We start from the raw sequence: 12,951 nt of genomic DNA on the forward strand, positions 1-12,951 counted from the left end.
TTTTTTTGGATAACAAACGGGCCATTATACCAAATGGCAAGACGGGAGAAGAATCAAAATAAATAATCAAAACCTTTAAACAAACATGACTGAAAATCAAGGACTATCATAAATTCTAGATAAAAAATGTTGCATCATTTCCAGGGCACACCTCATATCTACATTCAAGATTCATATAAAATGTTAAGCGCCTTGAACGGAGTCATGGGGTAAAGCTAGTTCTTCCCAAAGAAAATCTTCTACTTTATATATTATCAATAACATATAACATACAGCTTCAATCTTTTACATTAATTTTTACAAAAATATTTTACATGCACACTTCAACTAGTCACAATCACCTTGTGTCAGATTGTTTCTAACAGAAGATGCAAGCAAGATGGTACAGAGCTATGGAGATGAATTGTCCTCATCTGAAGAACTACTGCATATTTGCATTGTCTCCTTCCCATGCAAGCCAGGAGGAAGCGTAGGGTTTACAGGAACTGGAAATTTATGCCCAGAACTAACCATGGTTCGCTCGTTGATCATGCTGACTTCTTTGCAGACCCGGTCGAGAACAGTAAGAAAGTCTCTTACCACCATGAAGATTCTGAAAGGATGAGCTTCTTCCTTCGCTGAGTCTCCATGGAAGTACTCTGTGAGTTCCTTCACAAGGGACAGAGCAACTCTTTCCTGACCTTCAACTTTCAGAATCTCCTCTGCAGCCATTCTCATGAATTTGTTCATGGACTCTGAAAATTTCTGGCTGCTTTCATCATCCAACTTGGCAGTTTCGGTTAGTTGCAAAACGCCATTGACATTCTTTAGCCCTTGAGAAAGCTTTGAGACTTCACCGATGAGAACATCAGAATCCATGGCAGCAGCCTTCTTTACATTTGCCAGCTCTGAACTCAAACTGGATACTACTTGCAGTCCAAGTTTCCTGCACTTGGCATCTTCAATGGGGCTAGGGTTAGGAGTTTGATTGGTACCTGAGATTCGAGCGCCTTCAATTCTTATAATTTCCTGGACAACAAAATGCAGGAGGCTGGTTTTTCCATCTGCACCTTTGACATCAACAAGCTTGAGAAGTGTATCAAGCTTGAAGGCAAGTGCATCACCTCGGTTCGTCCCCACATTCATACGATTCCCGGTTTTAAGCACAGCCTCTAAAAGTTTCAAGAACATCCTACTGTTTTTCAGCTCTTCACATGCAGCCTGTAAAATTAGCAGTCAAGTTGCAGATCAAACCCAAAACTCATCTTTCAAGTTTGAGTACACTTCATCAAAAATTACAAGAATGGTTGATTACCTCCAGAACTCCAAAAGATTTCCTGAGATATTCCACCTCAGATTCAAAGTTAGCAATGTAAAGCATTGCTTCCACCCTTTTAAATGCAAAAGGTATATCAAGCACAGCCTTCAGAAATTTCTCAGCAGGACCAAGCTTGGTCAGCGAGTCATCTTTGTATTCCCTCAATTTCCGCTCCTCTTCCTTGCTCGGTGCCATCTTTAACAAGCTTTCAAGTAGTTCTGATCCAAGTGTATCAGCAGTACCTGTACAGAGGTAAGTGGTTTTAGTCTTAATTTGTGTACCTCAATGAAAACCATATTGCAGCAGTGGATTGAACAGTTTCCAAACACTAAAGTCTTGTGCACTAAAACTACCATCTAAATCTCCAAAGACAGCGCTATAATCACTTGTACTTACACAAACCATATGATCAGAGAAATTTCAAGCAATACGAGGACACTCCCATGATTAAAAAGAGACACGAGGCTTTAAAAGTTGGTAAAACCTTAGAGCCAGAAATTAAATCAAGGAACTACAAAACAATGAAATTGCCACATCTTCCCAGATATTAGATACCACCACAAAATCTAAGGATTCAAGATTGCAAGCTCCATGATATTATTCTCAATGAAAGGGATATTATATACCTTCTAAAAGAGCTTCACAAACTTCTTCTATAGTTACATTAAGTGCTCGTAGTAAAATCGAAATATTTTGTGACTTTTTAGGATCAAGTATTCTGTCCTCCTCACTTTGCTGGCAAAGACCTGGGCGTGGAGTACAATTCTTAGGCGCATTCACAAACAAAGTTTCAATCATTTCCTCATTCAATCTGCAGCAAACCCAAACTTCTGTACTTAATCCCGGAACATGGAAAGAAAATTCCAGCAATAACATATCTGAAATGTAAACAGTAAAAACAACAAAAAGAAATCACTAAGGTGATAGCTAATAATCTTACTTAAAAGAACTTGTCCTCAAGTGATCCCACACCATTTCGCGACCAGAGCTTGCTCGCACTTTATCCCAATGCAGTGGCTTCAACTTCGGTTTCTGGGCTTCATCGACTTCCCCTGAATTTTGAGAACTTGATGGCAACTCAACAGGTGAAACCTTCATTGATGCGTTTTGCAACACAAAAGGTCTCGAAGGAGGTATTAGCTCAGGTGGCCTAGAAACGGACTGATCAGTGGCTGTTGAAAGGGATGGAATTTCCCATTGTTTCCGATGATGTTCTGGCGGTGGAGGTGGCGGAGGTGGGGGCGGAGCTGAAACCGGAGGTGGCTGAGCAACGGCTGTCGAGAGAATCGGAATCTCCCATCGTTTACGCTGTGGGGTGAAATCTTGCACTGGAATTTTGCACAATTCCGTTTCCGGTGATGAAAGCAAGGTTGGAGATAATGGCCGTGATGACAGAGACAGAGGAGATTGCCTATACCGATCGGAGAAGCTGGAAATTCTTGGAGACTGATCAAAGCTTCGCTCCCATGCTTTCTCCGGCGACGATGGCAGAGAAAAAGCTGAAGATGACGACACAGACTTCGTACTTTGATATGAAGCATTAGATAATCTTGGAGAAGCACCCACATTTTTCTCCACTCCCTCTGAAACTGCATTAGATAATCTCGGAGATGACATATTAGAACTCTTCTGCAAAGCTCTATTTGGTGATAACGAAAGTGGAGACAGCAAAGGAGATTGGCCATCACGAGCAAAAGCATTCTCTGGGGTCGAAGATGACGATGGCAGAGAAGATTGCGCATGCTGATTATTATTGTAAACAGGAGATAACGCCGGTGATTCAACCTGGTTTATCTGTGCCACCGTAGTCTCCGGTGACTTTGATTGCGACCTTTTGGGGCTTAAGCTAACCGGCGGCGAGAGACTGGCGGAATGTGACCGGTCCGGCGAACCTGAGGTAGAAGAAAACGAAGTGGAACCCGAGTCACTGCTTCGTCCGCCAATATTTTCACCTGCATTAGCCACGAACGCTCTTCGAGAACCCGACCCAGTAGCACTGGAACTATCCCGGCCACCCAAAGACCCTTTCGGTGAGTAGAACTCCTCTTCGTCTTCGTCTGCTGTTGTAGTCGAACGCACATCATAACGCTCCTGTCCATTCTGCTGCCCCGAAGCTTGCCGGGCCAGCGGCGGAAGTGGTTGAAGCTCCGGAGAGTCCATTCTGCGAGGGTCCAGATTACCGCCGCCGCCATTATCATTACCTCGAGAATCAGCAAGGCCACGATCGTCGCCGATGCCGCGCGAATCGACAACAGTACCAAGATAAAGAAACTCAGAGCTCGCGGAAGAAGTATGCCGGACCTTACGACTGGTATTGCCGGTTTCCACATTATCAGAGAACAACCTGAGATTACTCTCGGATCTGATAACCTTCTCATCATCAGAATACCGCCTCCGTCCTCGCCACCGGCAATAGACAAAGGCAGAAACCCCAACGAAGGCAACGGCGGAGAGAATGGCAGCAACTGTGACTCCGACGAGCTTGGCGGAAGAGTTTGGTTTCTGTCTGGGAGTTTGAGGGATAGCAAGAGAGGAAATGTTAGCCGGGTAAGAAATGAAGGTAGCAACCGGAGGTGGAGGAGGAGGAGGAGAAGCAGGATATGAGGGGAAAAAAGGAGGAGGGTCAGGGGTATTTGTGGAAGATGGTAACTTGGGAGTTTCTGGGGCTGAAGCTGAAGAAGGAGGCGGAGAAGGAAGAGGGGTGGAAGGAGGAGACTGGTTGTCCAATGGCCGAAAGGCTCGTGGAGGCTCCGGCGAGCGGAAGAAGAAACAAAGGGTGTAGAGGAAAAGAAGGAAAGGAAGAGGATGAAGAAGAAGGATGGGTGCATTGTGGCGGGGAGCAGTACTCTGAAGCTCTCTCTCTGGGTGGCTCTGAGAGAGTGACAGTATTGGGTGGAGAGGGGCAGCAATGGGGATGATTTGTGGGGACTTCGACTTCGGGGGGAGAGAGGGCTACGGTGTGTGTGAAAAGGTTGAGCGCGAAGGAGGAAATTAGAGGGAGAGAGGGGTAAATTGGACTTTAGAGGATAGTGAATCCAGCTAAGATTCTGCACAGCACTGTGATCCTTTTGCCTTCATAAGCCTAATAAGAGACCCCATTTCCAAGACCTAATTGGCGGGAGAGGCAACAGAACCCCAACTCGTATATATTTATTCACTCAAAAAATTGATATATATTTACCCAAAAGTTAATTAAAAATTTAATTTTTTAAAAAAAGAATTTAGTGCAGATTATGAGATCTCTTCGTGTACATCTCGATCAAGCCCCTTATTAGACATTTAAGAAACCCACTTAAATCCTAATTATGCTAGGTTTCGTAGTTTATTGGACACAATATTTTATTTATTTATTACGTGTATATGATATATGAAATTTTAATTAGTTTTTTCATTTTTACTCCTATTAATTATATGTTACTATATCACTGTATTTCACTCTCCACCACTTTCATATTTTTCAAAAACTTATATAAGATTTTTTTTATTTTCTTATAGTATTTATCTTTTTTTTTCACTTAAAGCCAAAGGGGGCATTTTTGAGAATATTCATCACTCACCTTAAAGTTTATATATTATCTTATTTTATACTCCCTCCGTTCCTTATTATAAGAGACATTTGATGTTTATGACATGTTTCTATATATAAGAGACACTTAAAAGTTGTCTCTACTTTTTTGTGTTGATTTCCTATTTTACCCATATTTATTATCTCCAACTCACACTCTCTCTCTTTCCTACTTCTCTTTCTTTTAATAATTTATCATTGTTCTCTCTCATACTCTCTCTCCTTATTAATGAGGGTATTTTTGAAAAAAAAAATTATATTTTTTACACATTAATTGTTCTTAACTAATTTAACTGTTTTTTTATCAACGTAATTCGGTTATTCGTCTCTTATAATAAGAAACGGAGGGAGTAGTATATAAGATACATCCTATAAAATTTTGTCTTATAATCAAATACGAGTTTTTTTTTTTAAAATTCGAGTGAGAAAAGTGTTTTTTTTATGAGCATTTGATTGAGGTTTTTAATGCAAGTACTAACAAATAACGTTATCTCAACATTTAATTGAGCTCCGAGCTGGTTGATAATAGATCTATTATGTCTGGTTACAATTTATTTTTTGATGGATATATGAGTGATAATGATATTTTGATAATGATGTCAAAATTAATTATCGTTAATTCCCTATCAGTTTAGTTAATTAACTAACCATGGGACATGGGTACTAAGTTGTTGTGTCAATTACCTAATTCTATTTTGAGTTCATTAAAGTCTACTAACGTCAGTGTTTTTCTTTTTTTTTGGTGACAACCTACTATCGTCACTATACTCATTGAATTTGAATTTGATCGGTTGCTAAAATAATTGAATCTGTTTTATATACAAAGACAACATCTAGCCGTTTTTAAAATATTGTTATCTTAAAAGTATTTTTTATTTTATTCTCTTTTTTATTTAATTTCATTTTGCCATTGAAAGAACTTTAATCTCATGTAAATTTTTGTGCCAAAAAAATATCGTGTAAATGAGTTTTAAGAAAACCATTTATGTTAATACTCCTTTAAATCTTTAATGTAGGATTAAATAATTAGTTTGCAAAAGATTAAAAAATAAATTAAATTAGTTATCTTTTAAAATATGTGGGTTAATTTACTTGAAATATTCATTTTAATTATTTGTATTAAAAATGATTTTCTTTATGAAAAACTTCCTTTGTCTAGAATTTATAAATTAATAAGAGAGAATAGATTGAAGTTTTATATTTAAAATTAAAATATATTTTTCCACAAATTTTTATATTTAAAACTGGATGGCGGGCTATTTTATTAGTCTAATATTTCTTTGGTCATGCATTATCTTTTTTTTGAATTTGTTGCTTCAATCTTTTCCAAATTATTATCCCTATAATATATTAACATTATCATACCAGCATTAGTGGAATAATATTTTTATTTTATATAATTGATTTTTTTAATTAAAAACAAAATGAATACGTTTTTCGGCCCAAAAGAGCAAACTTTTGACTAATGACTACGTCCACCGGAGAAAAAGAAAACTTTTGAAAATTTTGGCCTCTCATTAATGGAGAAGGGGCCCCACTATATCTAATATCTCAGATATATTTAATCTAAAAATTTTATACTCATCGTTAATAATATGTCTCACAACATAGCGCCCCACACTAATTATTTGGAATAAACATTACAACCTTTCAGTGTCATGAGAAAGCATAAACCATTCAAAATCTCATAAAGTCTGTGACAAAGGATCCAGCTTAGAAAATTATAACATCAAAGGCACATCGGTGGATGAAAAAGTTAACTTTAGGGGGAAAAATTTTTCAAAAGCAAAATTAATTATCATTAATTATTTTAAAGTTTCTTTTGTCATCCTTCACTTAAATGAATAAACTCACGTATCTGTCATATTATGAAAAGTCAAACTAACAATTTCTTACCCAAATTAAAATTTAAAGAGATGCTTTATTTTAAAGCTGTCGTCTTCGTTATTTTCCAATTATAATTTAACCTTTTAAATATTTGATTTTAAAAGAATGTTTTAGAATTATGACTTCAACAAATATAGTAGGAAATTTCTGGAAAAACAATTCTGAAAAGTATTAAAAAATTGGGTCCTTTAAAATATTTGAAATTTTAAGGTATTAGAATAATTGTTATTTCATCATAGGATCCTTAATAATATTTTCTCTTTTTTTCCCGATTGATGACAAGGGGGAATGAATGTGCATCCATCTTGTCAAATTTTAGGTCCATTTGTTATGAAAAATAGAAAAAAATTAAACAATTTGAAAAGACATCAAATAGTTTTCTATATTTTTTTTAAAAAAAGTGGAAAGATAAAAACTTGGGAGGTTTCCATAGTATGTTTTGGAATTTACTTGTTAAACCACAGATTGCCTAAAATATCATTAAAGTCAAAATAGTTCATAATTTGAATAATGTTTGCACAAAATGAAATTAAGGACGTCATAACAATATATTATTACTAAATCAAGACCTCATTTCTTAAATTCAATACTCATTTTTGTAAAATTAAAAATTAAAAAATGATTTAGTATCAAATTGCTTATGAGTTCCTTAATTATCATTCACTCTAATGTTTTTACAAGAGGATATTTACAAATTATTTATGAATAAAATATTTAATTGTTTTGCTGCCTAACACAATAGGAAAAATTACAATGAGGTTTCAAATAGAGAAAATAATTATCAGTAAGTCTCAATGATAAGTGAGCAATTATCATTTCATATTCTAAAACTTGTCATTATTGACGGCTTTGTTATCACTAAAAGTTTTTAATAATTACTCCTCTATTCCTATTTATAAGTTACTTCCAATATATTTCACACAAACTAATAAAAACCTTAAACTTTATTAACTTTCATTTAAAATTTCAATTTTATTCTTATTTAATGTACAACATACCATATAAAAAAATCAACACAGTAATAAATAAATAGTAAAATTATATATTTATATGAAAATTTTTTCCTTCTATCTTATAAATAGAACCAAAAAAATTTTTTTCAAAGGAAAGTAGTATGTTGCTTACTTGGACTCCACGGCAATTCTTTCAATATAATAAAAGAATACGTGCGTTTCATTTAGATTAAAATATACACATTATTTTAAAGTATTGAGCCAACACAAATGGTCAAATCCCACCTCTCTATGTCTTGCTTGGAGAAGTGTGTGGTCTCTTTAACCCCATAAAGATACAAATATTCCCACCCTTGGGCAGAAACAGCAGTCGCAAAGATTCTTTTCTATTACGCGTTTCTTTTGCAGACTTGCAGGAGTTTCAACGAGAGATGTAAATAGTGTATAAACTGTTTTTTTAACAGTGATTTATAAAATAAGAAATAAATATGTGAGAAAAGTTTTATCTCGATTTATATAAAATATATTTATAGGAGATTTTCACCGTTCTATCAAATTGTTAACACTTGCCATTGGTTTCATCTTGATTCTAGTCATCCTAGTTTTAAATAGGTTTGAGTTTGACCATGTTAACTAACATAAATATAGAGATTAGGTAAGTTTTAGTGTTGGTTCCTATGTTTAATAATGTTAACTCAAACCAAGTTCTTATTTAATTAAACTAGAAACTCCATTTTAAAATTGTAAAGACTAAAATTAAAATTCAATGAAATTGTAAGGACTAAATATGATATTAATGTTATTTTTAACTATAAAATATCAATTTATTTTGTCTATTAAACTCATAAATATTTTCTCCAAACTATCCTCGTTGATTGCACATATTAAGAGATTTTTTTATTTTTTAAATAAAAATAATTAAAGAAGATATTTTAGAAAATTTGATACATATTTTTTACAATTAATTAATTTACCTAATTTTTTTAATATTTAAAAATGAATTATCCAACTCCAACGCTAATAACATGAAAGAGTATAAATTACGATTATCTTCAAAAAGAGAGTAAAAGAAGCCTGAAGCTGTGATATTCTAATTTGGGCACCTAACACTTCAAAATGACAGAAAAGGAAGTAAATCCAAATTAGAATTTTAAAATTCAAAAAAATTACAAAAATATCCTTTTATTATTTTTTAAAAAAAGTTTAGAACCTCTCACCGGAGCCCTTATTGGCAACCACTTGCCAGCAACTGCCTACCAGCGCAAGAGCTTTGACTCCGACAAGGTGGCTGCCGGTGGGAGTTTCATGCCTTTTTTTTTTTTTTTTGCTGAGAAATTTTTTTTACAAGGGGAGAAAAGTGGGTTAGCGACATTTGATCCCCCAACCATGGTTACCAAAAAGATAGGCAACCATTGAGTCAAGAAACTTTCTTAACATTATTATGTCCCAAAAAAATATAAGTTAACTCTTTTATATTGGCTTCAACTAGTAATAATAATTTATTTAGGGATAACAATTCTTAATTGTGAAATAACAAGTTTGGAGTTGGGATTAATAACATATTTTTTTCTAGATACATAACATGTAAATCAATTAAAAATAACAATAGTTAATTTGCAAATAACAAATCCTAATTGTGAAATAACAAATCTTAAGTTTGGACTAACAACATGTTTTTTATCACATAAAAATACTTTATCTCCAATTTATAAAAAATATAAAATACTTTTTAATCATATTAATTATTTTATAATTTATAAAAAAATAAAAAACACTTTTAACTTATACTAGTTATATTATTTATAATTGATAAAAATACTTAATCTCCAATTTATAAAAACTATTAAATTTTTATTATACTAGTTATAATATTTATAATTTATAAAAAATATTTTAATTTTATAATGAGTTATATGTTTATGTATCAAGAAAAAAACATATTGTTAATCCCAGTGCAAGACTTGTTATTTCACAACGAGAATTTGTTATTTCTAAATGAACTATTATCATTTTGAATTAATTCACATGTTAAGTATCTAAAAAAAAAGTTGTTAATCTCTAGACTTGTCATTTCATAATAAGATTTGTTATTTTTAGATAAATTATTTTCACAAGTTGAAACTAAAAAAAATTAACTTACATTCGTTTTTGCATGATAATGCTCGGAAAGCTTCTTGGGTCGGTGGTTACCTGCATTTTCAGCAAACGCCTGGTTGGGGATCAAATTCGTCAACCCCACTTTCCTTACCTTTTGAAAAAAAATTCCTCTGGAAAAAAAAATCCCATCTGCAACCATGTCGTCAGTGGTCGATGTTAAGGCTTTGGCATTGACGGGCGGCCAGCCAGCTGCCAGCGTTGGCCAATGGCCAACTGTTGGTAAGGGTTTCGGTGATGGGTCCCAAACTCTTTTGAAAAATAATAAAAGAGCATTTTTGTAATTTTTTTGAATTGCAAAATTTTAATTTGGCTTTATTTCCTTTTCTGTTATTTTGAAATGTCCGGTGACCAAACTGGGATATCATAATTTTTGGCTTCTTTATCTGTCATTTTCTCTAAATAAAATACCAGCAGTAATTGATTAATCAATGATCCAGTTAAATGACAGGAGTATTTTTTAAAAAAAAAAATTATCACAAATATTTTAATTAAACACCATATGAATATTAAGCAATAATAGAATGATTTGATATGTGAAAATAACTAATTTAACTCTTTTTCCTTGTTCTCACTGAATTAGGCAAATGACCTGTGCATTTGAAATAAGAGGAAGTATCTAACTATACTGTTACTGTCGTGTTTGATCAATAGTTTGTAGAGATTTTCTTCTGTTTTTTTTTTGGGACCACATGTGTATATTATACTCAAATTATTATTTTAAATTGATTATTTTTGTTTTTAGTTAATGATATAAAGAATAATATTTTTGTTTATTTTTTTTCACCCAATGATCTGCGCTTTGTAAATCATAACGACTTTCCGGTTTCTACTTTCTACTTAGCTCCCATGTTATTGAGAGTGGATATGTAAATTGCATGTGGAAGACATGTTTTAATAGGACCACTTTGTATAATATCTCCGACTCTTAATATAAAAACTAGTTAAATAATTTGAATGGATTAAAAAAATTAATTAAGTTAATTATTTATAATAAATAAGTGTTGTCTTTTTCAAAATATCATTGTTAATCATATGCATATTAATGAAGCCTTTAACATGTGACTACTTTAGAAAAAATAAATAAATATGAGAGATAAAATAGATTAATATCTTATATTTAGGACCAAATCAGTTCTTATATTAAGAACCAAAGATAGCATTATCAATCTTTTTTGTTACATATAGGTATCCTCCTACTAGAGACAATCATATTTGAAGTACCGTGGGGTACTAAATATGGACACATTTTTCAGTAGGAATTCAAACTTTAGTTTGTCAAGGTTAGGAGGGATTAACCCATTCTACTAGACTCAATCCTCATTAATCAAATTTAAATTAATTTAAATTTTTCTATGTACAAATTAGAGTTCCTGTTTTGTTTTTTTCCCCACATACAAACAAGGACTGGTAGCAAAATATTGCGCCTATAAGCAATATATCAACGAGAGCTTTTTTGATTTTTTTCTGTACAAGGGAAGTTGTCTGTTCAGATATTGACGTCAATAATTGGACTCCTCCTCCCAAATAAATGATGACTTCTTTTAAGTAATAAGAGTCCCTATCACTCGTCTTCATTTGAGTTTGTACGTATACATCAAATGAAAGTTTAAAAATAACGACATAAATGATTGTTTTGGGCTTTTTATTCATTTGGTTACTCCATTCGCTTCTTATTATAATATTCAAATTTTTTTAATTGATTTTTACTTTTTTATGTGATTCACTTTGAATTTATTTAAATATTAAATCGATTTTCATCTATTTTATCTTTAATTAATATACACTTTTATTATCTTTTTCTCATACATTCTATCATATTTTTTCTCACTCTTATCTACCCCTTATAAGTAAGAATATATTTGAAAAAAAAAGTACATTTTTTATATATTTATTATTTTTAACCAATTCTAATCGTGTTCATAAACTATATAATTCGATACTTAGATCTTATAATTGGGAATGGACGGAGCATTTTTTTTAATTAACTCGATCTACAAACTATGACCAGTTCTGAAATGGTTTTGGGTTAGTTTAGACGTCAGTTCACTGATTTGTCTATTAGGTGTGTTTTGGAGCCATTAGATCACCAAACACTTAACAAACCAGCTTATTAATTATAATTCTATAAATATTAATGTTAATTCATTTAAAATTTAATAATAACTTTTATTACAGATATTTTAATTTTCAATATCTTATATCAACTAAAACAATCCTTTTGCATCAGTATTTTAACCAAATAGTTTGTTTTCTTGGAAATAATATCACTACTTGGGGCTTGTCTAGTTCAGAGTTAAAGAAAATGAGTTTTATTTTTTTAAAAACTTTTTGAAACAATGCATATTTCTCTAAATTTTATATCTAAAATTTGAGTGTAGATCGCCTATTTTACACAAGTTTTTAGATAAGTTGCATTTTTAATTAATGGCTTATAAATAAAGGAATACCCTGTTGATTTTATATAACATATAAATATATATTGCTGAAGTCATGATTTATATTGAATTACTCTAATTAATCAGTGTATATATATGATAGATATTCCATGAATATGGATTATACTGAGGAGAAAAGGAATATTTTGTTTTAATCATTTCACTTTTTAGCATGTTGTCTTTTAATTTCTAAAATCCATTCAGAAAGCACAATGAAAATTAAAAAGGAAAAAGTACACATCCCCTTGGATACCTATAGCATAAGATGGAAAGAAAAAGAGATATACAAGAATCCATTTAAGAGGGTTGGAGTAGATTTATCAAAAAAAAAGGGGAGTTTTTGTAAAGTTTCTTTGGTCCATAAAAAGTATCAAAGTTTGCAAATTATTTAAATGTAACTATTTTTAAGTCCCATAAAATTTAGAATTTATTTTTAGTCCATTGCATGCTTCATCAAATAAGACTTTCAAGGAGGGAAAAAAAAGAGATAAAGTAGCATCTAATATCATAATTTTACTTGTCAAATTATTAAAAAATAATATTAGGATGTTAAATACATTATAAATAATATTATGGTGTTAAAATGTACTTGAGAAATAATACCATGGTGTTGGATGTTATTTTACTTAAAAAAATACTAATTTGAGTTCATAATGT

General features: G+C 32.3%; 1 protein-coding gene across 1 annotated transcript; it reads right to left on the bottom strand.

Annotated features, from left to right (window-relative positions):
* Positions 1-216: 216 nt before the first annotated feature.
* On the bottom strand, positions 217-9,898 carry LOC114760054 (formin-like protein 1). Its single transcript, XM_028949306.1, has 5 exons — positions 9,893-9,898; positions 2,238-4,168; positions 1,924-2,108; positions 1,295-1,539; positions 217-1,200 (listed from the first exon to the last, which is right to left on the bottom strand). The coding sequence occupies exons 1-5, from the start codon at positions 9,896-9,898 to the stop codon at positions 391-393; spliced, it is 3,177 nt and encodes a 1,058-aa protein (XP_028805139.1). The 3' UTR covers positions 217-390.
* Positions 9,899-12,951: the final 3,053 nt, after the last annotated feature.

Source organism: Neltuma alba, unplaced genomic scaffold, assembly GCF_004799145.2.
Source record: "Neltuma alba isolate B1F8T4 unplaced genomic scaffold, ASM479914v2 tig00001633_pilon, whole genome shotgun sequence".
NCBI classification, from domain to species: Eukaryota; Viridiplantae; Streptophyta; class Magnoliopsida; order Fabales; family Fabaceae; genus Neltuma; species Neltuma alba.

What these genes read in the sequence shown, in the direction of transcription:
- LOC114760054 (XM_028949306.1), bottom strand. An exon ending in TTGAGGACAAGTTCTTTTAA is followed by an intron (nt 2,109 to 2,237) that starts GTAAGATTATTA and finishes GGTTTGCTGCAG; the next exon opens with ATTGAATGAGGAAATGATTG. An exon ending in AATCTTTTGGAGTTCTGGAG is followed by an intron (nt 1,201 to 1,294) that starts GTAATCAACCAT and finishes CTAATTTTACAG; the next exon opens with GCTGCATGTGAAGAGCTGAA.